The 27,699-nt window shown below is 48.5% G+C and overlaps 1 protein-coding gene and 1 non-coding gene across 2 annotated transcripts; both read right to left on the reverse strand.

Annotated features, from left to right (window-relative positions):
- Positions 1 to 1,365: 1,365 nt before the first annotated feature.
- On the reverse strand, positions 1,366 to 27,295 carry ZNF777 (zinc finger protein 777). The gene is made up of 6 exons (XM_036246916.1): positions 27,262 to 27,295; positions 21,807 to 22,658; positions 20,200 to 20,326; positions 17,528 to 17,641; positions 7,113 to 7,364; positions 1,366 to 2,718 (listed from the first exon to the last, which is right to left on the reverse strand). Exons 2-6 carry the CDS (start codon positions 22,641 to 22,643, stop codon positions 1,565 to 1,567), a joined length of 2,484 nt encoding a protein of 827 aa, XP_036102809.1. The 5' UTR covers positions 22,644 to 22,658; positions 27,262 to 27,295; the 3' UTR covers positions 1,366 to 1,564.
- On the reverse strand, positions 11,667 to 11,773 carry LOC118620552. The gene has a single exon (XR_004957466.1). It is a non-coding gene; the product is annotated as a U6 spliceosomal RNA (small nuclear RNA).
- Positions 27,296 to 27,699: the final 404 nt, after the last annotated feature.

Genomic DNA, 27,699 nt, shown 5'->3' on the forward strand with positions numbered 1-27,699 from the left:
CAGGCTCCTCCTTTAGTCGGCAGAGCACTATGTGCTTGGCCCTCAATGATGACTGCACGGAAGTCCCTGCTCCTGGATGTGACTCCTCTCCAGCTGGTTCTGGAGATCGGGGTCGAGACTGGCCACCTCTCCAGCCAGCCCTCTGTGCCCGCCCAGGCCTCTGCCTCTCCTCTGGCTGCCTGCCCTGATACCCTACCCTACTTTTAGGACATTTCAGTGTAAACGAAGAAGTCACATCCAAGTGTCAGCTTTTGGGCATCATTTCCCCTCTCTGTGCTTCAGTTAATGCATCTTTATAAGGGGGAGGGGGCGTTGATGACCTCTGTGGTCCTTTCAGATAATGATGTACCATCTCCTCCCTCTGATTCTGTGTCTTGTCCCCTCCTCCCCATCCCCAGATTCATAACATAGTCTGTCTCTCTTCTCGTCTCTCAGGTCAGTCTCTCTGCCTTCAGCAGGTCTGGCCTCGCCAGTTCTCATGGCAGAATTGGGCACTCCACTAGCCTCCATGGACTGTCCCTTCAAATTGCCTGAATTCTCTCTGGGTCACTGCCTAGCCCAGGAGCAGAGTGAGAGTCCATCGCTCTGTGGGCAACGGAACATACCTGGCATTTCCTCTAGGCCTCACTGGATGGCGATTGGAAATGAATACCTAGCAAAACCAGGGTGCATTCGCGCATGTGACAACTCTAAAGAGTAGCTTTGGTGCAACATACAAATACAAACAAAACAAAACAAAAACCACGTTCAGAATGGTGCCTTTTGTGGTTTCCCTAAAGACTGGCACCAGGGGTTCTGCACCCCTTCCCTGGCCTCCCTGCTGTGGGCCATGCCACCCTCCACCAGCCCCATTTCACGCTCTGCAGGGGCTGCATGGTCCTGAAGGAAGCGCCCAGCCCATGCCAGACCTGTCCCTCCTCCTGCCTTGCTCCTGAACTCCTGCTGTGCTCCAACATCAGGGTGCCAGGAGCTTCCACACTCTACAGGCTTACTCACTACTTCAAGCTCCTCAATCCCGTCTTTTCGATTTTATAATCGGTGGGATCTGTGTCCCCTTCAACACCGAACATAGGGAATGAGCACATTAAAAGGATTCAAGAGAACCTGTCAACTGACACTAGGCACACGGTGTCCCTTGGCCACCTTCTCAACCCCTCCCCTTCAAAACCAAACAAAAACGGCAAACAGGAAACGCTCGTCTTTTAAAAATTACTCTATTATTATCAAATAGAACCACAGTATCCAAAAGGTAATTATAAAGTTCTATCCCCAACTAAGTGGCCCTGCACCGCCCCTCCGAGTGGCCGGCGGCCAAATCACTCCCCCCGTGCTGATTGGTTTCATCCATTTTATTGTCAAGGAAATTAACAGCCCGAAGGGGTTTCCCAGGTCCGAGCTCTCCCCACCCCTGGAGCCCCGGGTAAACATGGCAGCAAGCGACCTGGTCTCAGGACCCCTGTGTCCTTGGGAGGAGGGACGAAGGAGGGGAGGGGGCTCACAGCAAAGGGGCTGGGGGGGTGCCCCGCCCGCTGGGCTCAGGCCTCGCAGCTGGCTGGGGGACAGCTCACTCGCCCGTGTGGGTCCGCAGGTGGTACTTGAGCGACTGCTTGTAGCGGAAGCACTTGGCGCAGTGCGTGCAGGGGTAGGGCCGCTCGCCGGTGTGCGCGCGCTGGTGCTCCAGCAAGTGGTGCTTCTGCGTGAAGCGCTTGCCGCACTCGGCGCAGTGGTAGGGCCGCTCGCCCGTGTGGATGCGCCGGTGCTCCAGCAGGTGGTGCTTGCGGATGAAGCTCTTGCCGCACTCGGGGCAGGCGTGCGGGCGCTCGCGGGAGTGCACACGGCAGTGGTTGGTGAGCTTGGACTTCTCGCTGAAGCTCTTCTCGCACTCCGGGCACTTGAAGGGCCGCTCGCCCGTGTGAGTCCGCTGGTGGCGCAGCAGGTGCGAGGGGCGGCTGAAGCTCTTGCCGCACAGGCTGCAGATGAAGGAGACCTCGTGCTTTCCTGCGTGCACGCGCTGGTGGATGACCAGGCTGATGTGCAAGCGGAAGCTCTTCTTGCACTCGGGGCACGTGTAGGGCCGCTCGCCCGTGTGCGTGATCTGGTGCTTGGTCAGGCTCGACTTGTGGCTGAAACTGCTGTCACACTCTGGGCACTTGTAGGGCTTGGGGCCGCCGCCGCTGCCGGAGCTGGGAGACTTGGGGCGCGGCTTGAGCGTGTGCTTGGGGGCGAAGCCGGGCCCGCGCTCGGGCGACACGTAGCCTCCGCGGACGCGATGGATGCGCTGGTGCAGCGTGAGCTGCTGCTTGTGCCGGAAGCTGATCTCGCACTCGGCGCACTCGTACGGCCCCTCCTTGATGTGGTTGCGCTGGTGGATGATGAGGTTGATCTTCAGGCGGAAGCTCTTGCCGCACTCCATGCAGGTGAAGGGCCGCTCTCCGCGCCGGTTCCGCTGCTGCTGGCTCGAGGAGCTCCGGTTGTCGCTCATGTGCCGCTCTCCATGGGACACCGGTGCCAGCCTCTTCACCGACGGGTTTCCTAGCTGCAGAGGCGGGGGGCTCTCCTCGCCCTCGGGGGACAGCTCTCCTGGCAGCGGGGTCTGGTACATGCTGGCGCTGTACCTCCCGGACAGCTCCCCCAGGTCCTGCAAGTGCTGCGGCAGTTCATCCTCCTCCTCCTCCTCTTCCTCCTCCTCCTGTTCCTCAGTTTTGATCACGATACCCTCTGCACCAGGGACAGGGAGGGAGAGACAGCAAGAAGACCGTTAGCTGTTGCCTAGTGCTGGTAACCTGGACCTAGGTAACCATTGCTCCATCCTTCCCGACAAGCATGGCATAGATACCGTCACCGAATTCCTTCCTTTGGGACAAGACTCCTTTCCACTGCCTGCCGCCTGTGGCCCCACCCCCACGGGGTCGGACATATAACCAACACAGCCATTTGGGTCAGGAATGCGTCTAGATCCTCTTGGAACTCTTCGCAGAGGAAGCTGGGAAGATCGAGCCTTGTGATAGGAAGGTGACATTGCTGGTGCCCATTCCCAAGCTCCCCTGGCAGCGGGGTCTGGTCCATGCTGGCATTGTTCCTCCCAGACAGCTCCCGGGGAGGACACCAGCACGTGAGCCCTCCTGGGGGGCCCCCAGGTCCAGGTGCCTGAGGTTGGCATACACCTGAACCTACCAGTTATCCGAACCCATAAACACTGATTTTTCATTTAAGCTACTTAAGGGTTGGGTTTCTTCTCCTTTTATCAAAAGGGTCTTGACTCACAAGCTGTCAACCTTTCCTCCCTACCGTCTCCTCTACCTAAACTCAGCTCAGCCCCACTACATTTTTTTTTGCACTCAGATAAAGATTTCTCCCAGGTGCCTTTACTCACCCTCCTTTCCATGCCTCCAAATCGTGCCCATCAATGAACACCGAAATCTAATCCTCTCTTCTCCCTACAGCCTTCCCTGACCACCCCAACCTACAGCCCTCAGCCCCTTTGGCCAACAGCATGTGCCAGCGCATCTCCCCGGGATGAAGTTCTCCGCCTTCCCATGCAGCATCTCACCTGCACAGGTGGAGGACTCACCTGCACAGTGGGGCTCTACCAACCCTGAAGCTGGGGTAGGGGGTTTCCTCTGCCTCTCCCACAAGCCCTTTAGGACCTAAATAAGGCTGAGTTCCTGTGGCCCACAAGAATGTAAGGCCTAGAGAAAACGGGTGGCCTCCCATGCCCGTGTGACTCAAGTGCCTTCTACTTACCTGGTACTCCCTAAACACTGTTAATGCGGGACTTTGTGTGACATGAAAAAGTCACGTGCTTTTCTGAGCCCACCTGTGAACTGGGAGACACAATAATAGTCTGCACTTGTGGAATTCTTAAAAACACACGAGACCTTTTTCAGAGCATTTCATAACTGTTCTTTCCGTATTCCCAACATCTTATTCTAGGGTAATCAAGTGAGAATTGCCCCCATTTCACAGACTTGGTGTCATCCAAGCCTGGATCTATCAAGTGATGTTTCCAAATAAAGTAGACAAAGTCACAGACCTTTTCAGAGCTTGCAATTTGGAAACCACCTACTCTATCCCCGCACCTGACAGGGAAACTGAAGCAGGCGATGTCCGTGGCCTGGCCACGGTCCTGTAAGTTTGTTAGTGACTGCTAGGCCATGTCACTTTCTACTACTCCTCTGAAACAACAACAACAACAACAACAACAACAAACATGCAGCGTCCCAGTCAGAACACAGATGGGCTGAGTCCCGACTCAGGTCTCTCCCCACAACACAAAGCTGCCTCAGTACTGTCAGGATTCTTGGCAGGAAGTGACCGGGAACGTCCCAGGAACATGATGCTTAAAAGGTAGGGAAGGAGGAAGCAGCTTCTGAGGTTGGTAACTAGTTGCCCTGGTGTTTATCCAGGGTTGTTTATGAAAGACAGAGGGGAAAGTGTGGGCCTTGGAAGATTCAGACTCTACTTGAACATCGGAGTTGTTTTTTCTTAATGAAACAAAAATGGAACATCTGGCCCTAAAATTGAGGGCTCAAAATCCCAAAAGGACTGTTTAGTAATTTCCTTTTTTTTTCACCCGAGGACATTTTTCCATTTTTTTTATTCAGACAGAGCGGGAGGCAGAGAGAGGAAGAGAGAGAGAGAGAAACATCGACGTGAAAGGGACACATTGAGTGGCTGCCACCCACACAACCCAACCAGGGCCGGGGACAAACTGCAACCGAAGTACGTGCCCTTAGCGGGAACCGAACCCAGGTCTCTCTGGACCGCAGGCTGATGCTCTAACCGCTGAGCCAAACCGGCCGGGGCAGTAATTTCTTTTTTTGAAAAAAAAAATATGTTTTTATTGATTTTAGAGAGAGAGAAAGGGAGAGGGAGAGAAACATCAATGAGAGAGAAACATCGATTGGCTGCCTCCTGCACGCCCCCTGCTGGGGATAGAGCCCATAACCCAGGTATATGCCCTGATCAGGAATCGAACCAATGACCTCTAGGTGCACAGGTCGATGCTCAACCAGAGCCACACTGGCCTGGCTGTTTAGTAATTTTCTAAGGCTCTATTAGAACTAATGGAGACTGTTCAAAGGACAATCTGGAATTTCTATTATGAAGTTCTAATTTAGTATCTATTCACAATTAGCCTGTGTCTTTCATTATTCTTTTGTGAAAAACAACACAGTATATTAAAAAGACTTCTGAAATATCATGCACTTATTTAAAAGTAAGGAGCTAGCTGGGTTGGTGTGCCTCAGTGGAATGAATATAATCCCACAGACTGATCCCAGTTCGATTCCTGGTCAGGGCATATGCCCAAGCTGCGGGCTTGATCCCTAGTAGGGGGTGTGCAGGACACAGCCAATCAATGTTTCTATCTCTCTCTCCCTTCCTAATTAATAAAAATAAATAAAAACATATTTAAAAATAAGGAGCTAGCCCTGGCTGGGTGGCTCAGTTGGTCAGCATCATCCCATACACCAAATGTTGCAAGTTTGATTCCCAGTCAGGACACATACCTAGGTTTTGGGTTCGATCTCTGATTGGGGAGCATGCAGGAGGCAACAAATGGATGTTTCCCTCTCACATCGATGTTTCTTTCTCCCTCTCCCTTCCTCTCTCTCTCTAAAATCAATAAAAAAAAATCCTCGGGTGAGAATAAAAAAACTGTTTAAAAAATAAAAGTGAACTAGATCCACATCTTTTGATCAAGAAGGATGTCCATATTTTATTATTGAGTCCAAAAAAGCAAACTGCAGATGAATTTAAAAGATAAAATGAAAAAACTTTTAAAAATTAACATGATACTTTTAAAAACTAACTAAAATACCCTGGGCTGGGTAGCTCAGTTGGCTAGAATGTCATCAGATATGCCAAGATTGTGGGTTCGATTTCCAGTCAGGACACATAGAAGAAGCAACCAATGCTTGCATAAATGAGTGGAACAACAAATCAACGTTTCTCTCTCAACTCAATTAATAAAAATAAAAAATAAAATAAAATAGAAAAATAAAGAAACCTAACTAATATGGATGTGAACATATTTCTAAATATAAATAATATGTAAATTGATATGATGGTCAATGACTTTCACACATAAACAAATGATCCAAGCCAAAACTAAAACCCAAGTGAGTTTTACCAAAATTTCAAGGAACACACTTAATTCCTAACTTATACATTATTTTCAGAATATAGAAGAAAGAGCAAAAGCTCTCCAGATAATTTACTAAGTCTAGTAAAATGTTGTTTCCAACACTAGATGAGGCCGATTCAAGACAAGTTCAGGTTCATTTCATTTATGAATGTAGTTGTAAAGCTCCTGTATAAAATAGTAGCTAACTAGGTCTAACAGTGTATTTAAGAAAGACACCACCATGGCCCGGCCGGTGTGGCTCCATGGTTGAGCGCTGACCTATGCACCAAGAGGTCACCAGTTTGATTCCTGGTCAGGGCACATGCCCAGGTTGTGGGGGGCATGCAGGAGGCAGCTAATCTATGTTCTCTCTCATTGATGTTTCTCTCTCTCTCTCCCCTCCCTTCTGCTCTCTCTAAAAATCAATAAAGAATAAAATAAAAAAACAAAACAAAGAGACCATCATGATCAGGTAGGGCTTTTCTTAGGAATGCAAAGATGGTTCAGCATCAAAAAATGACCACAAAAGACATCCTTGGATAAGGCTGTTTTGAGTCTACTTCCCTACTGTTCTCCTTGAACTCACAAAGGTATGCAGAATGGTGATTCTGAGATTTTATCATTAAACAAAAACGATGCCTAGATTCTATCAGAAAAAGTAGTCAGTCATTTTTAAAAAGGTGCTCTCCAAGGATTGAAATTTTCAAGTCCAGTGAGACTTCTAGGGTGATACAAGAACAATCAAGGACACATCAGGATAGGGAGGTTCTAGCTTTGCCACTATCTCGGGCAATTCACTTGATCTTTTCCTGCCTGTAGAAGGAGGGATCCTCATCTGACCTAGTCAGTGTTTGGTTGTAATAACTTCTTCCCTAGCCTGGAGACAGATGCTCACAAACCCTGAGGCAAGAAATCTGTACCTGAGGCCGTGCTTGGGGTTCTGTCACACACCTGTTGGATCATCAGTGTCCCTGCCCCCACTGACCTGTGCAGTTTCTCTGCTGCACCAGCATCTGCTTGAGCTCGCTGAACTCGCCGGAGCCTTCCGTGGACTCCTCCAGCGCGTTGTCCTGCTCCTGCATGTCCAGGTCTGGCTGCTCCCCACACGGGTCACCCAGCTCTGAGTCCTGGAAGCCGTGCTCTTCCACTTGTCCCATCAGGGGCTCCGGCGTCTCCAAGCTCTCTGAGCCCTCATCGTTGGTCTGCACCTCAATCTTAATCACGATGCCATCATGGGCTGAGAGAAGGCGGAGGGGGAAGGGGAGGACAGAAGAACCCAGAACACGTTCATTCTACCTGCACTAGAATTTACATTTCAAAAATTCTTATTTTAGAGATCCTAAAGAAACATAATACTAAGTTGGCATTGATTAGACATAATTTTCTGGACACTCAGCCCTGACATTTTGTTAAACTTGCCTATAAGTCTGTAGGCTAATTTCAAATGTCATTACCCACACAAGCATCATTTTACATAAATGGGATTATAGCATGCATTTTAGTCCTTTAGTGCAGTATTTTTTTCCTTTCAATTTGCCTTCCCCTTTCCCTCACTTCCCATTTCACAGTTATGACCTTCCCAGGTAACTCCTGTAACTAACCTGGTATTTTTCTCCACAGTTAGGTTAATGCATTCTTTTTCGAAGCTGCATGCACACCAGGGTGAGGATGATACTGTAATGTGTTCAACCAGTCCCTTACTGAATGAAGAACATTCCCTTTTCTTCCCAGTCTTTTGCCATGGTGAACGATATTGCAATAAACATTTATTTATACATCGAACTACAAAACTGTGGTTTTATTTCTACAAGTCGGAGGACTGGGACTGCGAAGTCAAAAGGCATCTATTCTTCATTCTAATGGATGTCATCAGACTGCTTTCCAACAAGGCTGTGACAATTCAATTCTATCAGCCGAGCAACAGAACATCCTTTCCCTCTCATCCCTGCCAGCAATGGACACCATGCTTTTGAACTTTCCTTAGTCAGATGGGTGTAAAGTGATACTTACGATACTTTAATTCCACTTCCCTGACTAGGGTTATCTCAATATCATTTACTTATTAGCCTTTTAGATTTGATTCCATGCCAATTGTGTTTTGTTCAATTTGTAAGAGTGCTTTGATTTTTGTGTCAAAGATAACCCATTGGCTCTTATCAACATTTCAAATACTTCCCCCAAATCTACCATTTGTCTGCCGACTGTTACCTTCTACTACACAAATTCCTCAGTTTTCATATTGCAAATGTGTCCCTCTTTCTCTTCATGGCTCCTGAGTTTTCTCTCTTAGTTAAGAGGGTCTCTCCCGTCATAGATGGTTCATCTGGTCTCCTAGATTTTATTCCAAGGTTTTTATCATTTAATTATGTACACTTAGGTCTTTACTGCACCTGAAATTTATTTGTTTTGTGTATGGCGTGAGGTAGCGGTTCCACTTTATTTTCTTCCCTATGGGTTGAGTTGTGTCAACATAACCCTTACAGGATGATCACTTTGCTAATTAGGTAAATTATAAATGTATAATGCAAAAACATATCTGTTCATTCACTGAACGCTTACTCAACAGATATTTATTGAGCACAAACTATGCGGTATTCTGGTGGCTTGGGATACACTGGGGACCACAGCAGAGCTCCCCGCCTCATACATCCTACATACGGCAATAAACACAACCAGTGAATTCTATGGTATGTTAGAAGGTGGTAAGTACTATGGAAAAAATAAAAGAAACCAGATAACCAGTGGACAAAGCCGCTGGCTCCTGCCTCTACAAGGCTTCTTCTTTGTTCTACCAAATCCCCTCGTCACTCTCAAGTCAAGTGGACCACATCGCTGAGAAATCAACCAAGGATGCTACTAACTATGCCCGATAACCTCAAACTGGGTTTTCTGACGTTTAGCAATCCTTTAACTCCTCTCTGATTGGCCAACTCAACCCATTTGGGAGTAGACAGAATATATAGCAACTCCCAGGCTGCATCCCCTCCCCCAGGCTAAACGCAGACGGTGGCTACTGTCCCTCAGAACCGAGTCTCCGAAGGTCTCTTCTCACCGTCCAAAGTCATTTGTGTCCTATTCTCTATCCACACTTACCTCTACCTCAAGGTCACCATCTTGACTCGACTCTCCTTCCCATGCTCAGGAAAAGCAGTGTCTCGCTTCTCTCCCCTAAATCTTCTGCTTGTTCCCTTAGTCCTGCCCATGTTTCCCCTTGGATCTGTGCCCCATGACCTGTGTCCCTCTCTTCTCTGTCCCCAGTCCTCATCTCTGCACTAAACCCACAAAATCAGCATGACTCCAGCACCAGAAAAAGATCTTCCTGACAAACTCCTTAAATATTTTACTTCTGCCTGGCTGGTGTGGCTCAGTGGTTGAGCATCCACCCATGCTGGTTCGATTCCCAGTCAGGGCACATGCCCAGGTTGTGGGCCGGATCCCCAGTGGGGGGCATGCAGGAGGCGGCTGATCGATGTTTCTCTCTCTCTCCCTCTCCTTTCCTCTTCTCAAATCGATAAAGAAAAAAAATTTTTAAAAAATTTTTACTCCTTGCCTCCTCCCTAAAATATGTTTTTAAAACTACGTATCCTCTGCACCTTTTATGAATAAACATATAAAATGCTTCAATAACTGCAAAAGATATAATTTCTGGAGTATTGTAAATATTGATATTTTAAAATAAACTCTTCCATCACCCTTGAATGTAGCCAATGCAGCTTAAGAACCCCAGCAATTTAAAACCTACCATTCTTCACTTAAAAAATACACGAACAAGTTCTTCTTTGATAGCTGGAATTTTTATGTCCTTCCTTTCCACCTTGAACTTCTATTTCCATTCCCACTTTGCCCACAGAATTTTATCCTAATAGAGCATATTTTCATGCTTTGAAGCCTTTTACTGATCACCTCATCTACCACTCTGCCTCAGAAATGTGTATGTAAATTGAAAGATTAATTTTTGTTTTCATTTCTAATAACCACAGGGCTCTACATGTTGTTGTTGTTTTTTCCTGGTTTAAGTTACTCTTAGTTATTACTACTGTAGGGTGATAAACAATTATTCAAGATAGAAAAAAAAAAAACTGATTAAAAATGTCTCTCTTACAAGAATGCATAAGAATTTTTTTCTCCAATTAGTTCACTTATCTGAGAACGAATACTCTCATTGTTTGAATGAGACTGAGTTCATAATCCAATCTATTCCTATTTTTTATTTCTATAAATAAAAGCACCAGGGAAGCTCATTTCCATAGATAAATAGATGGGCTGGCAGGAGCTTTGTTAGGGAGGCATTACTTCATTCTTAGAACTTCTGAATTATAATGCTACGAAAGCACATGGTGAATATATCAAAAAAAGTTTAATGACCTATTAGCTGACAACTTAATTAGTTTCTCTTTTAATTTTGTTGAAAGCAAAATATTGCAAACGATCTAACTTGAGAGACAATTTGCCATCTAGGCCCCAGAGCAATGAACTTCTGGTCATGTACCCCAACATCTGGGATTGTTTCATTGTTTCTTGACTCAGAAGACTTTATATGCTTCCGAAATGCCCTGGTCTGTGTTGCTCAGTGGTTAGAGTGTTGGCCCGCACACCAAAGGGTTGTGGGTTTGATTCTTGATCACGGGCATGAACCTGGGTTGCAGGTTCGATCCCCGACCCCAGTTGGGGTGCGTGTGGGAGGTAACCATTCAATGTGTCTCTCTCACAGCAATGTTTCTCTCTCTCCCCCTTCCACTCTATCTAAAAATCAATAGAAAAATATCCTCAGGTGAGGATTAACAACAACGAAAATAATAGTTTAAAAGAACAACGGGCAAAAGACAATTCATAAAGTAAGACATACTAGGGTACTAGTGATCAACAAAGGTATAAAAATATACTCAACTTTACCCTTATAGAAGTCAAATGAAAGCACCAAATTATTGTCCTTTCTACCTATCACTTTAGCAAATAATAAAATGATAAATAATACCTACTATGGCCAAGGATGTGTGGAAACAGGTAGTTTCATGCATAGATGAAGGTATATAAATTGGAACAAGTGTTTTGAAGGGTATTTGCTAATATCTACTAAATTTTTTAATGGGTACTTCCTTTGACTCAGAAAATCTACTTCTAAATAAGTTTCAGACAAGTGTACAAGACATAAAGGACCTTTAATGAAGCACTGAAACATGTAAACACTCTAAATGCACATGGATGGGAGTTTAAATAAATAATAAAATCAATGTGCAGAATACTATAGTCTGCTATTTCAAAAAACAAGATAGATTTACATGTTCTGACAGGTAAAGATGTCAAAGACATATTATTGAAACAAAAAATTTGCCAAACAATATAATTCTATGCTGTTTGGATTTTTCTTTTTACAATGGATATGTATTTATGTATTACTTATAAAATTAAGGATGTGTGTGTATTATGTGTGTGTGTGTGTTACTATTTGCACTTATATTGGAATAAACTGTTGACTCCTATGGGAGAACAGTGTGGGATTTTCACTCTCTGTATATTTTCTTTGCATGTTTTTTGTTTTTTAAATATAGAATGCTTCATGAATTTGCCTGTCATCCTTGCCCAGGGGTCATGCTAATCTTCTCTATATTGTTCCAATTTTAGTACACATTCTGCCATAGTGAGCACTGTATTTTTTTTCTCTTTCTTTTTAAAAAATAATGTTTTTATTGAATTTTTGAGAGAGAGAGAGAGAGAAAGGGAGAGAGATAGAAACATCGATGTGAGAGAGAAACGTGGATCGGCTGCCTCCTGCACGCCCCCTACTGGGGATCCAGTCGGCAGCCCTGCACCTGCCCTGACCGGGAATAGAACCGGAACCTCTCAGTCCATGGGAAGGCACTCAATCCACTGAGCCACACCAGCCTGGCTGTATTTTTTTTTCTTTTTGATGAAACTTTGTTTAATTGGAAAGTAAAAAGCAGTACTGCCACATTAACTTTCTCTACCAGCTCAAAGCAAAGATAGGATGATTGACATTGGTTCTCCAACCTTCTCATGGCTGAACTTCCTGTTAGATTTAAAAACATGTTTGGTATATTAGCTTTTACAATCTTTTAAAAAAGTTATACATGCACATAGGCCAGAGGGTTGAAGAGTTCTTCAAAACCCATTTTTAAACAGCTCCTTTCCACCCCAACCCCTTATTACCCGCTCCCCAGAGGCAAGCACTTTCATTTTTTCTAGCTAATTTTTTGTCATTTATCTCCGTGACTCTGAGTAACAAACTTCTGTTATTACTCCTTGAACTTTCAGTTTTAAGTACAATCCACTGACTTCTCAGAGCTACAGGTGAGGACCATCTCTTCCCCATCCATCCGTACTACTTCCACGATCCCTGATCCTTCCAATGTAGTTTGTAATTCTGACTGGATCCATACTGGGTGCTTCCATTCTTAGATTATGCAAATGTTATTTAAAATTGAACCACGTAGTATATGCTATAAGCACTGTTCTATGCTTGTAAACCTTTTTGCTTTTCCCTGGAGCCAATAATTTTTTCTCTTGCTTGGCTTACTATTAATTATCATGAATTTCCCCCTAACTGTGCTCCGTAACTCTTTTCTCAAAACATGCAAACGTACTGGATATGTCTCAATTTCATCTACTTGAAGAACAAACTTCTGGACCCTTCGGACGTGCCCAGTCTGGCTTGCTGACCTCCAGGCACACAGCTGTGTTTTGGGGCTTCGACAGCAGCGGGGATTCCCTTCACCTCGTGTGTTGGAGCCCCGAACACCTTTCTGGGTTTACGTCCCCGTTTTCAGAAGGGGGGCATGGGAGATGTGACCACCTCAAAGTGCCTCGATGCCACTCTCACACTAAATTAGAACAGTCTGGCTGGATATCCCATTCTAGAATGTGTGAACGGTATTTTCCAATTTTAAAATGTGAAGGAATTTAAGGGCAGTGCTTTACGGTCTTGTAGCTTCCAATATTGCTGAAAAGTCCGGAGTCATTCTAATTCTTGCTCCTCTGTGTGAACCCGTTTTCTCTCTCTAGAAGTCCTCAGGGTCTCTTTTGTCCCCAGTGGCCCTGAAATTCTTGCTGCAGTATCTAAGGTGTGGGTCTCTTTCTACCCATTGTTCTGATGGTGGGTGGGCACTTTCAAACTGAAAAACCATGTCTTTCGGTGCTGGGGATTTTTCTTTCTTTTTTTTTTTTTGGTTTGTATAAAATTTGTTTTTTATTATTTTTATTTCTCAATGATAGTTGACATAGTTTCAGGTGTAGCTGGAAATTTCCATTGAATTATTTTGTTGCTAATCCCCTCCTTCCTGGTTCTGCTATTCTTCTTTTTTTAAATCCTCACCGGAGGATATTTTTCCATTGATTTTTAGATAGAGTGGGAGGGAGGGAGGAAGGGAGAGAGAGAGAGAGAAACACTGATGTGAGAGAGACATCGACTGGTTGCCTCCCGCATGACCCTAACCAGGGCTGGGGACCAAACCACACCTGAGGTACGTCCCCTTGACTGGAATCGAACTCTTGACTCTGGTCAGTGAGTCGGTGCTCCAGCTGCTCAAACTGGCCAGGGCTCTGCTATTCTGTTTTTCTGATATTTCCATTATCTGGACATTGGACTTACGTCCTTTCATGTTCTTATTCTTTCCCTATTTTCTTTTTTGTGCCTTTTGCTTTATTTTCTGAGATATGCTCTCAGAATTATCTTTTAACACTGCTACTGAGCTTCTATCTTGCATTACCATATTTTTAATTTTGAAGAGTTCTTCCTATACTTTAAAAAAAAATAAACATTAGTCCTGGCAGGTTTGGCTCAGCAGTTAGAGCATCAGCCTGTGGTCCCTAGAGACCCAGGTTCGGTTCCCGCTGAGAACATGTACCTTGGTTGCAGTTTGTCCCAGGCCCTGGTTGGGTTGTGCAGGTGGCGGCCACTCGATGTGTCCCTTTCATGTTGATGTTTCTCTCTCTCTCTCTCTCTCCCTTCCCACTCTATCTGAACAAAATATGGAAAAATGTCCTTGGGTGAGGATAAAAAAAAAAAAAAAGCATTATACTTTTGTGTCATGGATGCATTCACTTTTATCTCTCTCAGGATTATATATGTCTGTGTGTATTTCAACGCTCCTTTTTTCCTCTCTGCATGGTCTGTTTTCTCAAAATTTATTTTTTCTGCCTTTTCCCCTTTGGTCTCTGTATATGAGAGGCTTTTCCGAGTGTCTTGTGGTCCTTGGCTGTCCATTTATGTTCAAGTGGAACAAAATTTGGTGCATTGAGGTAGCACCTGCCGACAACGCGCCTCCCAGTAGGATGATTTCACTGGGAGATTTCTTGGCTGGTCCCAAAAGTCTCCCAATAAAACTCTTCCGATATGCTGCCCTGAGGGTGTTTAATCCTGGATGTCATCGTCATTGTGGGAGCCAGGCTGGGGAAGAAGGCTGGTGATCCCAACATCTGGATGTCAACTCTCACTTTTCCCCTTGTTTTCAACATGGTACCTACCTCGCCCTCAACTGTGCCTGGCGCCCACACCCAGAGACCCTCTTGCTCACCCTTTCCGGAGAATTAGCCTTGGTCCTCTTCCAGAGCTGGCAGAGGCAGATGCCAGGATTGGGGGAAGCGAGGAAGGGGGAGGTGCCTTTAAAGGCCTCTTTAAAAGATTTTGAACAGTCCAGCCAGTGTGGTTGAGCTTCGACCCATACACCAGGAGGTCGCCGGTTCAATTCCCAGTCAGGGCACATGCCTAGGTTGTGGGCCCGATCCCCATTGGGGGACATGCAAGAGGTAGCCAATCAATGTTCTCTCTCATCCATGTTTCTCTCTCTTTTTTTTTTGTGGTACGTGCCCCTTGCGGGAACTGAACCCGGGACTCTCTGGTCTGCAGGCGGATGCTCAACCGCTGAGCCAAGCTGGCCAGGGCTCTCATCGATGTTTCTGTCTCTCTCTCCCTCTCACTTCTTCTCTAAAATCAATAAAGGAAACAAACAAACAAGAAAAGACCTTGAACAAATCCTCTGTTTTAGCTTCACCTTTACCCCTATTTCCAAAGAAACCTAAAGTCTCTGGTACTCATTCCTGAGTCTTGAGTGCGGATGGGGTGCAAATCAGGTTTCTCCTCTGCTTTCTTCAGTACCAATTTGGGTTGCGGCTTTCGAAATCAGTCACCACCCAGCCCTTTGCTTTCAGGATTCCACAATCTGGTTGCTGTTGTCTCCTTGTCCATTCTTTTGAAAGTCCCTTCACTCTTGTGTTAGAAGGATTTGGGGAAGGACAGAGTAGACACGTGTTCAATCTGCCATCACTAAATCAAAGTCATTCTTCATGAATTGGCTTTTCAAAAACAATTATTTTTACTAAATAAGAAGTAATACACGCTCACTTCAAAAAATCCTGCAAAGCACTGAGAAATATGATTTTGGTACGTTTGCCTCCAATTTTTTTCCCTCTCTTGTTTACATCGACTTCACATTGTACCGACGTTTTCCGATTCTACATCATTAACTCTCCCATCAACATTTCCAACAGGCTTTAGCAAGCCCCACCTTAAGCAAACAAGTAGGGAGCTATGAAAAGTCTAAATTTTCTAGGCTTTTCCCCTAGATAATTGATCCCCACACTGTTAGGTCTGGCCCAGGGCTGGCTTTGCAGCTACCCTTGTAAGGACAGACAGGTTACCATGAGCATGTTCGGGGCTCTGGTCACTACAGATTTTCAGAACAAACCTGCTCTCCAGAGGCCAGGGCCCCTGGTTTCACACAGAGGTGCGAGTTGAAGGCCAGCCCTGGAGCAATGGTTCCCGTGTCCTCTCCCATCCTCCCTCCCAATCCAGGCTCCAAGTGGCTGGAGATGGTTAGTGGGGCAAATGGCACATTCCAGCCATACAAGGCAGCCTCTGCGAGGCCGTCACTTCCCACAGAAGCTCCGGCCGAGGACGTGCATGTGCCAGAACAAACCAGCCCGGGACATCGTGGGTTGGGGTTCTCTGCTTCTTGATTCTGGCCCCAGTTTGTGGGAGGCCCAACGTTGAAGAGTGAGCAACAAGTGAACAGAGGAAGGGGAGCGACAAGCTCATTCCAGTCCTTCCAAGCAGATGTTAGAAGAACAGCACCTGGACCACAAAACCACACTGAAACGTCAGGCTGGATTTTAGGATTCAACCACAGATCAACTCTCCCACGTCCTCATTCCTCACCCTGCAAGCCTTCTTCCTCATTTCTTCTACTCTGAATCTCTCTCTTCCCGTGTGGCCCTTGTTTGTTTGGTTTTTTTGGGGGGTGGTGGTTTGACCACTCAAACCTTTCAGATACAGACTTACTTTCCTCCAAACAAAAGATCACTCTGCCAAGTGCCATGCTTTGCCTCAACCCCTCCATTCTCATCTGCTTTCAAATCCATCTTTATTGTCTGCCAGATGAATTCAGGATCTCTGGAGAGTAACGACACCAATTTCTCTGAAACATGCCAGCACTTATTTTCCCACGGGGTCCCGTCTCTTCTGTAAGTCATCTCTGCTCTTAGTCCATGGGGTTGACATCCCTCCCTATGTTTCATCCTCGGAGCCAGTTTAGAGGTCCCAGAATCAACGACATTTCCTCAAAGCCAGGCCTGACCGTACGCCTCAGTGAGACCATTCTCCATGATCACCAATGATGTTTGGCTACAAAAGGACAAAGACCAGCTCCCACTGAAGACCTTCAAGCTAAGCCATGCAAGTCCAAAGGCAATTCCAAACTGGGAGCTCCCAAAGCAAACTACACACCACGAAAGCACCGCGGCCTAAGGGTGCAAGCTACTGAGTGGCCAATGTGGAAGGGACAACACCCCACGCCGAGTGACAACAGCTGGTGTTGCCTGGGCCGTCGCCACATGCCAGTCAGCACGCCAGGCCCTAGATATTAGTACCAGTCCTATTTAATAGATGAAGAAATGAGACCTCCATAAAGGCCGGGTAACTAAGTCACACTGCTGGTAAGCAGACGTGCCAGGATTCGAAGACCGGCAGCCAAACATTAGAGTCAGCGCTTGCACAGCCAGTCCTACCTGGCGCCTCTCTGCTGCCTCCATCTAACATGTGGTCTACACACTGTCCTGCACACTGGAGGGTGTTTCAGGTAAAGTCCACGTGGGTCCCTATCCTACTGACCGGCTGCAGAACCCAGACGTGGCCCTTCTCCGGGGAGCTCCATCATACGTGAGCACCCTAGCAAGTGACCACCTTTCTTTCGGTTCTGGTTTTGTTTCCTGCACAGTGAGGTAACACTTGGTCATGTCAAAACTCCCGGAGACAAGGAATCCAACAGCAGACCTATTATTCATCAGCCCCTGCAGATGGACCTCTTTCCTGCACACAGCTGGCTAACGCATCTGCCCAGGGTCTGCTCTGGATTGCAATGCTGAAAGATCTAGACGGCAGCCACTCACCAGCACTGGGGTCTGCAGGCGGCTCGCCCTCCTCGGAGTCTTCCTGCTCCTGCATGGTCGGCCTCTCCCCGCGCTCCATCTGAGACATGAGGTCTGGTTTGGAAATTGCATAGTCTGGGCAGAAGGAAGGAAAGGAGATATACTATGGGGTGAGGTGGCACTGGATGCTGCAAAGGTGTCCCCTGTGTGGGTGTGACACCAGGGCAGCTCCCCTAACTGCAGCTAGCAATGCTGGAAAAGAAATGAGCCAAGTTTCCTGCCACTTTCTTGGGGCCCACAGTGCGTGTGTACATGCACGTAGATGTATGTGTTACCCACATACTGTGTCTTCCCATGCGGGGACTTGTGGTGGGGTGTCGCCTGCCACCAATGCAAACTGACCCTTTTGTCACCTGCTACTCCTGTTGCTCAGGTTTTACATGACCAAGGCACAAGGTATTAAAGACTTTTTTTTTTTTCATTTATCTTCAGATAGAGCGGGAGAGAGAGAGAGGGAGGAAGAGAGACAGAAAAACATCAATGTGAGAGAGACACATCGAGTGGCTGCCACCTGCACGACCTCAACTGGGGCCAGGGACAAACTGCAACCGAGGTACATGCCCTTAGCAGGAACCGAACCCAGGTCTCCCTGGACTGCAGGCTGATGCTCTAACCTCTGAGCCAAACCAGCCAGGGATTTAAATTTTTATAAAAGACAAAACTATCTTGATGAAATCTAGAAGCCATGACACAAAACACTGATAGGTTTCCTTTCGTTAAAAAAGTTGAAAGTTTTGCCCAGGCCAGTTTGGCTCAGCGGTCAGAGCGTAGGCCTGTGGTCCAGAGAGACCTGGGTTCGGTTCCCACTAAGGGCACGTACCTCAGCTGCGGTTTGTCCCCGGCCCTGGTTGGGTCGTGTGGGAGGCAGCCACTCGATGTGTCCCTTTCATATCAATGTTTCTCTCTCTCTTCCTCTCTCTCCCTCCCACTCTATCTGAACAAAAAAAAAAGGGGGGGGGGAATGTCCTCAGGTGAGGATTAAAAAAAAATGTTTAAAGTTCTTTGGAAATAATGTTAAAAGATGAAGAAACTTGGAAAAAATATCATTACACACACATTTCTCATTTGTCGTATGTAAGGCAAAGGGCTACTATCCATAATTATACAGAAAGAGTCTCTACAATTAGTAAAAAATAAAAAAGCAAAGATTAGAATAGGCAATTCATAGAAGACATGGCCAGTAAGCACATGAAAAGATAAACAAGTTCACTAATTATCAAAGAAATACAGATTAAAATAGCGAGGTATCATTTTTCACCCGTCAAGACAGACAAATGTTTAACAGAGAAGCACTGCAGCTGGGGCCAGGGTGTGGGGAAGAGGCACTGTCGCACCCCGCGGCCTGACGCACACGGCTTCGGGAGGGTGCCGCAGCAGTGACCGCGACGCTCTTGTGAATGTGCACCCTCTTTACTCCAGACACCCGCTGAAATACTCCGAAGCGCACAGGCCCGCAGGGATGTTCAGGGCAACACGCTAACAGGAAGAAGACACAGTCCGGTGGCTGCTCACTGGATGTCACGGTTCGTCTTCCCAAGCCGGCCTGTGCGTGTGGACGTGGAAAGTTGTCTGTGACCCACCACGAGGCAAAATGAGTGGAGGATCTCACTGGTGCAAACCACAAACTGCGTGCGCACTAGTGCGCGCATCGTGTGTTATGTCTGCACGTGCACAGAAAATTATGAGAAGCCACTCAGGCCAGTGGGTCCATGTGGTTACCGCTGGGGAGTGGCACTGGTCGGGGGGGGGGAGGGGGTGCTCTTTATTACATAAATCTGAATTGCTGAATTCGCACAATTATGTATATACTTAAAAGGAAAAGAGAACAACAAATTAAAAAGAGAAAAGTTATCCTATGAGGAGATATATGTGTATGAAATGAACAAGCGATTATAGCAAGAATCGACATTTCTACACAGTAGTATATTTAATATTCTTAAAACTTTTTTTGTGTGCCCAAAGAGGTCTCCATATCAGAGAAAGGGATATATATAAAACCATAGTTTCTCCAGGTTTTCATGCTTAAATATTCTTACTTAATGAAGACAATAATCCACAGACTTTGGGGTAAGAGGAATCTCAGTGAAACTCTGACTTCCTGGTGGGGACCGAGGTCCTCCCTGGGTCACAGTCTCCTCTCTACACAGGGGGATGGGAACCTAGGGGACATAATTCCTCAACAGATGACAGTGTTCGGTCACCTGACCATTTAAACAGGAGTGACCACCTCTGTCCCCAGCTCCCTTACTGACAGGCATGAGGACTGCACAGGATTCTTGTGAAGCACCTCACGCTTGCTTAATGATAATTAGTTGGACAAACTAATTTAAAAATATACATATAGGGTCCATGGGGAAAACAACATAAAGGCAAGAGACCTCTGATATCTGAGTCTGCCTTCTCCCCTTGCCCCCGTGGCTCCTCCGTGGAGTGGTGTCTCTCTTCATGAGCTGTCCCAATCTGGGACGCCCTAATGTACGTAAGTATAGGAGAGCGTTTTTCACATCTGCTGTCCTCTCTAACATTCGGTTCCCCTCATTCTCCATGATCGGCAGTACTGGGGTTCAGAACTCCTAGCGGTCAACCCTCCGGCCAGTGTCAAGGCGCCCTGGCAAGGGAAACCCTCTCCTTACCCATGGAAACCAGAGACTCGTAGTTGCCCCTCATCACGTTCTTGTACAGCTCCTTCTGCCACTCGGACAGGTTCCCCCACTCCTGCTCCGAGAAATGGACGGCGACGTCATCGAATGTGACAGGGACCTGAAACCACAGGACAAGCTCAGCTGGAGGGCTGTCACGGGCCCTCACTGTCAAATCCCAAGGAAACAAATGGTCCCAACCCCCTGGCCCGGCTCAAACACCTCTTCTTAGGACCAGAGTGGGAAAGGCCCAAAGTCACAGCCCTGGGGTGTCACCAAGGGGTCTGGCCAGGCTTGGGCCGTGGTCCTGAGCCCACCGAGTAGACTTTGTCTCGCCGACAGGATAAGCTCGCTGCTGTAAAGCGTGGTGCGCAGACCAGCAGCAGGAGCACAACTAGGGGACCTGTGAGAAGTACAGGCTCTCAGGTGCCACCCGAGACACACTAGATCGGATTCTGCCTGTAGTAAGCTCCCGGGTGATTTGCATACACAACAACATTGGACAAGTGCTGGCCTAGAGAATATAGTCCAAGTTCTTTCCTAAAGGCTAGGAAAAAGGGCAGCGGCAGAAAGGCACAGAACAAAACCCAGTCAACTTTCAAGTTCTTGCAGAATCTCCTGGAAAATAGTATTAAAACCTAATGTTGCCCCGCTGGTGTGGCTCGGTGGTTGAGTATCGACCCATGCACCAAGAAGTTGTTGGTTCGATTCCCAGTCAGGGCACAAGCCCAGGTTGTGGCCCAAATCCTCAGTGGGGGGCAGGCAGGAGGCGGCCAATTGATGTTGTCTCTCACTGATGTTTCTATCTCCCTCTCCCTCTCCCTTCCTCTCTCTCTAAAGATCAATAAAGAAAAAAACAACACACAAAAAAACCCCTAATGTTCTCTAGTTTTTTTTAGGCTCCCTCTTGAGATCACATTTTTATTGGCATCAACATGATTTGTAAGTCAACTGATAAAAACATTGAGCCCAGTCCTGGCCAGGGGGCTCAGTTAGTTAGAGCATCATCCCATGCACCAGGGGTTTGTGGGTTCAATTCCTGGTCAGGGCACATGCCTAGGCTGCAGGTTCCATCCCCGGTGGACGTGTGTTTGGCAGTCAACCAACAGATGTTTCTCTCCCACACCGATCTTTCTTTATCTCTCTCCCTCTCTCTAAAAATCAGTGAAAACATATCCTTGGGTGAAGAGAGAGAGGGAAATAAAACAGAAAAGCCCAACAGAGCCCCACACTATTTCCCGAGTTCCCTCTCCCCTGGTGGTGAACTGCTAATTCACACTTGGGGACTGACTGCACCTCTCTATCACCTGGCCTTCGCTCTGCCTTCTCATCCTCAGACATCACTGGATGCTGTTCTAAGTCGACGGTCCCTGATCACAAGGACCTTCCTCCGACCTACGTATTCCCCTACGCTTTTATCAACAGGACAAACAATCTGACTGGCGTGTCCTGTTCTTAGTAAAGCAATGTTGACCCCTGGCTATCACCATGTGTTTTCCCTTCTCAACCGTCGCTTTCCCCTTCTTTCATATTTCACTAAATTCCTAAAACACATTCTCATTCAGGTCACTCCTTGGGAGCCCCAGCGGGGACAGGGTTACCTTGGGAACTTCTCCGTTGTTGCCCGGGGGCAGCCGCAGGATCCAGAAATTTCTGTTCTTCAGCAGGTTCTCCATGTTCTCCAGCCGCCTCTGCAGCAGCCCGTACTCCTGCAGCAGGGTCCCCAGCACGACCCACTTGCTCTCCAGGTGGTTTGCAAACTCCACGGCCGTCTTCTCGCAGTCGGCTATCTTTTTCTCATTTGTCCCCGTCCGTCCCTCCAGCGTCAGTAGCCGCATGGCCTGGGCCTCCAGTTTCCTCTCCACCGCTTGGACGGCAGCCCACACGGCCAAGCGGGTGATCTCTGCCGTTGGGAGCGGCATGTCCTTCTGGGCGGCAGAAGAGATGTGGAAGGGGGTCTCCTTTTGGGAAACTGGGCTCTGGAGCAGGGGGTCCATGTCAGCCTCAGGAACTGTGGGGGACAGGTTAAGGGGGTCTTTCTCAGGAACCTCAGGGGAGTGGAGTGGGGCTTCTTGATGGTGGGCGGAGTGAGAGAGAAGCGAGATTTCTTGTTCAGCAGCAGCTGGGGGTGGATACTGGGTCTCTTCCTGGGAAGTCGGGGGGCCCTGGAGCTGCGTCTCCTGCTCAGAGGCAGCAGGGTACAGGAGTGAGGGTCCCTTCTGGAGGATGTGTGGCATCCGGCCGGAGGTCTCTTGCTTGGGAGTGAGGGGTAGGGAGCCTTGCCGGGGAACGGAGGGAGACACAGAAGGGATTTCTTTGGGGGGAAGAACACGGGACTGGAACAGAGCTTCTTGGGGGAGTCCAGCAGGGGCCTGCCTCGGCGTTTCCTCTGGCAGAACACTGGGGAATGACAGAGGCGATGAGCGTTGGGTCTCCATGTCCAGCTGCTGGACCTGTGTTCAAGGAAAAGGGCAGGAGTGAAGGCCACAGTCTCTAGCTGGCAAAACAAACACCGAAGATACCCACATTAAAAAGGCACTGGGGGCAACGTGTTCTATGGATGCGAATCTTTTCCTGAGAGCCTAGCTCATTCAGGCATCAATTACAAAACCATTAACAAATAAAAGATGGTTATGCCACCTTCTGCTTTTTCTGGAGCTGACTCTTTTTTCAAAATAGACTTTTCCCGGCTACCATCTACGAGTCGGAATGTCAGAGAGGAGAAAGGGTACTTGCCTTGAATTAGAACACTTGGCCCTCCGGCCTGCCCACACCTATTGCTGCCTGTGTCACCCTGGCCCGGCCATTTGACCTCTCTGTTCTCAGTGTCCTCATTCATAAAATGAGGATAATAATCTGACACAGCCTGCTACCTCGCTGAGTTGTCTGAGCATTCTTTAATAAAGCAAAACTCTGGAAAATGACAGAGCGGAAGTATGTCAATGCCAGGCTCTGTTCCTATGCCGACTCCCAGCAAGGTGGGAAGTGATCACAGGCGGGGGCCAGTGCTGAAGCTGACCTATCTCGCAGGTAAGTCGTCCAGCCCCACCCCTCCTATTCCAATCATCAGGAAGTCATGGTGCCCATGTTCTTTCTCACACTTTGTCCACTAGTGAAGATACACACAAGGACCTTAAGTTTCACCGACTCTGATAAAAGCTGAATTGTTGACTTATCAATAAAATTCCTCCAAGTTTTACGGTGCGGGTTATACGGACCCTCTGACGCATGTTATACGGACCCTGACCCTACTGAAGAGGCTGAACGGGCTTCCGGGCATTCTAAACTGGTTTCTGCTCTAAGCAAGAAGACAGCGTGGGCATGGCAACTCAGCCGCGCCCACGGGCGGTCCCCGGGCAGATGGTCCACGGTGTGGTCTGGGTTCCTCCCTGTGGTTTGTGAGGTGGGGAACAAGGAAAGGAAGGGCTGGGAGCAGAGCTGAAGTCCGCCTGTTCTGCGACTCGTGTCATGACTGGAGGGGCCTAGAACTCAAATAGAAACTGATTCCTTTTGGGATTTTAATATGTCTCCCTTTCCCTGTTCTCCACCTTGACACATCCATGTTGAGAATTCTTTTGTCTTCAGGAAGGTGAAGCAAACATCTAAATGACGAGTTCCGCATTTATCTATCCGGACAACCAACACCTTTATTGGAACCGGACAGAATCTCTCCTGTGACGATTTTGTGCGTTTCCTCATCAGCCTCCTTCAATGAATCTACTGAATGCCAATTACTATGCACCAGAAACTAGGGATCTTTAATGTAACTGAAAGTCCCATTTTCTCTGTTTGAAAATAAACATATCCCCTGTGTCCAGTCTGATATATAGTATGTGTTCAATAAATGGCCGCTGAATGAACAGTATAAACTGTTGAGTTATGAGAAAAAAAATTATTAGGTAAATAATAAACTTCCTTCAGTCTTTTACCAAAGATTATCTAAACCTATTTATACTTCTATCACCTTCTTTTTCTCCATTCATTCATTCATTCACTTATAAATCTCTTAACTAAGACACCATTGCAATTTTAAACCAAGGATTAAAGTTTTGTTTTTGATTTAAAAATTTTTTTTTCTTTATTGACTTTAGAGAGAGAGGGAGAGACAGAAACATTGATGAGAAAGAACATCGACTGGCCACCTCCTGCATGTCCCCCACTGGGGATCGGGCCCACAACCTGGGCATGTGCTCTGACCAGGAATCAAACCAGTGATCTCTTGGTGCATGGGTTGGCACTCAACCACTGAGCCACACTGGCCGGGCCGGGTTAAAGTTTTAAGACTTTATTCAGGCAAGAAGATTTTGAAGTAGTATGATACAACAGCTGACCAGAGGTGACAGCTAATTAGTTGGGAGATAGCTAACAATTATTCGACGTTTATGTGCCATGAACTGTGGTAAGCACTTTATTTTATGTATTTATTTTTTTAAATATGGTTTTATTGATTTTTAGAGAAAGAGATAGAAACATTGATCTGAGATACGTTGACTGGCTGCCTCCTGCATGCCCCCCACAGGGGATCGAGCCTGAAACCTGGGCATGTGGCCTGACCAGGAATCAAACTGGGACCTCTCAGTCCTTGGGACAACGCTCAATCCACTGAGCCACACCAGCTGGGCCTGTGTTAAGCATTTTAAAGGGTTCTATCATTTCATCTTCATGGAAACCTATGCTATAGGGACTACTAGAATTGTTATTTATCACTCTCTGCACATGAAGAAGCTGAGGCAGGAGAGGCTGAGTAACTGCCCAAGGTCTGGCTCCTGGGCCGGGGTTTCAGCCCACACTGTACGTCTCATTTGTCAACTGAGGCAGCTGGTTGGTGCTCTGAATCCGTTTTACTTTTCAAGTTCAGTTGGTTGGGCATCATCCCATGCACTGAAAGGTTTCAGGGCTCGATTTCTGTTCAAGGCATATGCCTTGGGTGCGAGCTCAATCCCCGGTAGGGGGAATGCAGGTGGCAGCCATCTCTCTCTAGAAATCAATAAAAAATATTAAAAAAAATAAAATTCAGAGGCTTGGAAATTAAACAAAGATCTGTGGGAGGTTCTATTGGGGGAGTACGGGGGTGGAAGGCCCTGCCTGAAAAGACATTTCCATTTAAAGGTAGAGTCAGCCCTGGCCGGTTTGGCTCAGCGGTTGGAGCGTTGGCCTGCGGACCAGAGAGTTCCGGGTTCGGTTCCTGCTAGGAGCCCGTACCAAAAAAAAAAAAAAAAGGTAGAGTCAGAGATCCCTTTGAAAACCTAATGAAAGTTATGGATTCTCCCCCTCAGAAAATGCACATGGCATAGGCACAAAATTCTGCAAACACTGAAGGCTCGTCAACAACTAAGCCACCTCTCAACTCTTCACTCTTCACAGGTGAGGGCAAGACTGGACGGCCCTCTGGGATGGGAACCTCAGACACAGGGAAAGTGACTAGCATAATGTAATACAATAGGCACGTTATGGCTCCATCCTCAGAGGGGATTAGGGTATTTGCCTACAACTACTAGGAAGAAGGGAAAAATCCCCTGGGGGCCAAGTTAGTCTCCCTGAGTAATTCGGGGGTTTAACTGAAACAATGAAAACAAGCTCCAGTACAGTAAATAAAGCCAGCAGAGCAAGACATCTTTACCAACTAGTCTAATCAGAGCTCAAAGGAAAATACCATTTCTTTGCTTTCTATTATTAGACTGTCTCTCCATTTCCAGATTTGGAGGACTATGGAGGGGGTGTGGGGCCACACACAGGAGCATGTCCCCTTCCCTGCCCCCAAATAAAAGTCCCTGGCTATCATTTCATAATGGCTTTATATTATCTTAAGCAGAGAGAAGTGGCCCAAGAGAAGGATGTAAATATTGTATCTTAGATTAATAAGCTGTAGTCTTCAACTGTAGGGGGGGACAGCATTCTTCTGAACTGTATTTTATAGGATTTAACTGTCCCTCCGTACCCCATGTCTCCTAAATGTATACGGGGTCTTCAGGATTCATGCCACACGAGCAGAAAAACACACAATCACACATTTCTGACTTATCAAGAAAGCTGTGCCGTTTTCTTGTATGACCCAGTGTGATTTACCCAGAATTATATAGGGCCCTGCCGATCTGGAGGTAGACATTTTAAAATCCTCATTTCACTTTATTTTTCTAAGAGTTTTATTACTATCATTATCTGAGAACTGAGGGGTCCTTCAGAAAGCCACACGTCCTGGCCCCTTCCTGTGCACAACAGGAAACTGAGGCTCAGGGGCACCGGCCCCCATGCAGCCATCCTCCCAGAACGGCTGCTGCGTCTCTACGAGCAGGTCCACGGGGGGATTTTCAGACAGATTTGTAAGAATGGCCACCTGAAGAGTCCCATCAGCCCCCAAGCCCTCAGGCGCTCCTCCCCAGGCCCCATCCGTCTAGATACCCAAAGTTCGTCCTGGGGCCCACCACGCACACAGGCTGGAGGCCCAGGCGCGGAGCCCGAGGGTCACCAGCCCCCCCGCCCCAACACACACCCGGTGGAGACGCTCCGCGGGGCGCTGCCGCGTTCCCCACCCGGCCGCCCCCCCTCCCCCACCCCCGACGGGCCGCGCCACCGCGCACCGGGCCCAGGCCCGTAATCCCGGGAGGCCGCCGCCGGAGCCGCCCCCACCCCGTCCAGGCCTGCCGCCCGGGAGGCAGGCATTTCTGGGGACGCGGGCACCGAGCCACGGAGGACTCGCTACGTGACCTTGGGGCGGGCAGGGCAGGTCGCGGCCGGGTGTCTGTGCCTCAGTGTCTCCGCTCCGCGAAATGGGGAGAGCCGCGTCAGCGCCGCGCTCCGGCCGCGAGAGGCTCCGCGGGGCCGAGCTCTGCGGAAAACGTGCGGCGGCAACCCCGACGGACGCAGCGCCCGCCCCGCGGGGAGCGAAGCGCGCCACCCGGCGCCCACCGGCGGCCCGCGTGCGTGCCAGGCCAGGCGCGCCCCCGCAGCCTCGCCGGACGGCGGCCCGCTCCTCCGCCCCGCTCCCGTCCCGCAGCGACCCCCCCGTTCGCGGGCGCGCGAGCCCCCCCCTCCCGAAGCGGCGTTTCTGTCCCTTACCGAGACCCCCGGCCGGGCCGCCGAGCCCGGGCCGCGCAGGCCGTCCCCGGGGCCCCGAGTCCGCGCGTCCGTGCGCGCGCGGGCCGCCCTCACCACCTCGGCCATGGCCCTGCGCTGTCCGGCTCGGCCCGGAGTCGCCGCCGCCTCCGCCGCCGCGCGGCCCCACGCAGGCCGGCCCCGGCCTCTCCGCAGGCGCCGCCCGCGCGCCCGGCCTGCCTCCCCCGCCCGGGCTCGCGCGGCCGTCGGGCCCGGCCTGCTCGGGGCGCGCGGGGCAGGCGGGGACGGAGCGGCCGAGCCCGGCGGCGGCGGCGGCGTCGGAGCGGGGCGCGCGGCGGTGCGGGTGGCCCGGCGGCTGCGCCCCGGCCGCGAGCTGGGCCCCGGCCCTCAGCACCGGCCCCCGGCCCGCGCGCAGCCCCTGTGCGGCCGCGGCGGCGACCC

This window comes from Molossus molossus, unplaced genomic scaffold (assembly GCF_014108415.1).
Source record: "Molossus molossus isolate mMolMol1 unplaced genomic scaffold, mMolMol1.p scaffold_m16_p_7, whole genome shotgun sequence".
Taxonomy (NCBI): Eukaryota; Metazoa; Chordata; class Mammalia; order Chiroptera; family Molossidae; genus Molossus; species Molossus molossus.

Excerpts from the sequence above, each read along its gene's own strand:
- ZNF777 (XM_036246916.1), bottom strand. The coding sequence starts at position 22,643 with ATGGAGACCCAACGCTCATCGCCTCTGTCATTCCCCAGTGTTCTGCCA. Across the intron at positions 17,642-20,199 it reads CGAGTCTCTGGTTTCCATGG|ACTATGCAATTTCCAAACCA; the intron begins GTAAGGAGAGGG and ends CCTTCTGCCCAG. Across the intron at positions 2,719-7,112 it reads GCAGCAGAGAAACTGCACAG|AGGGTATCGTGATCAAAACT; the intron begins GTCAGTGGGGGC and ends TCCCTGGTGCAG.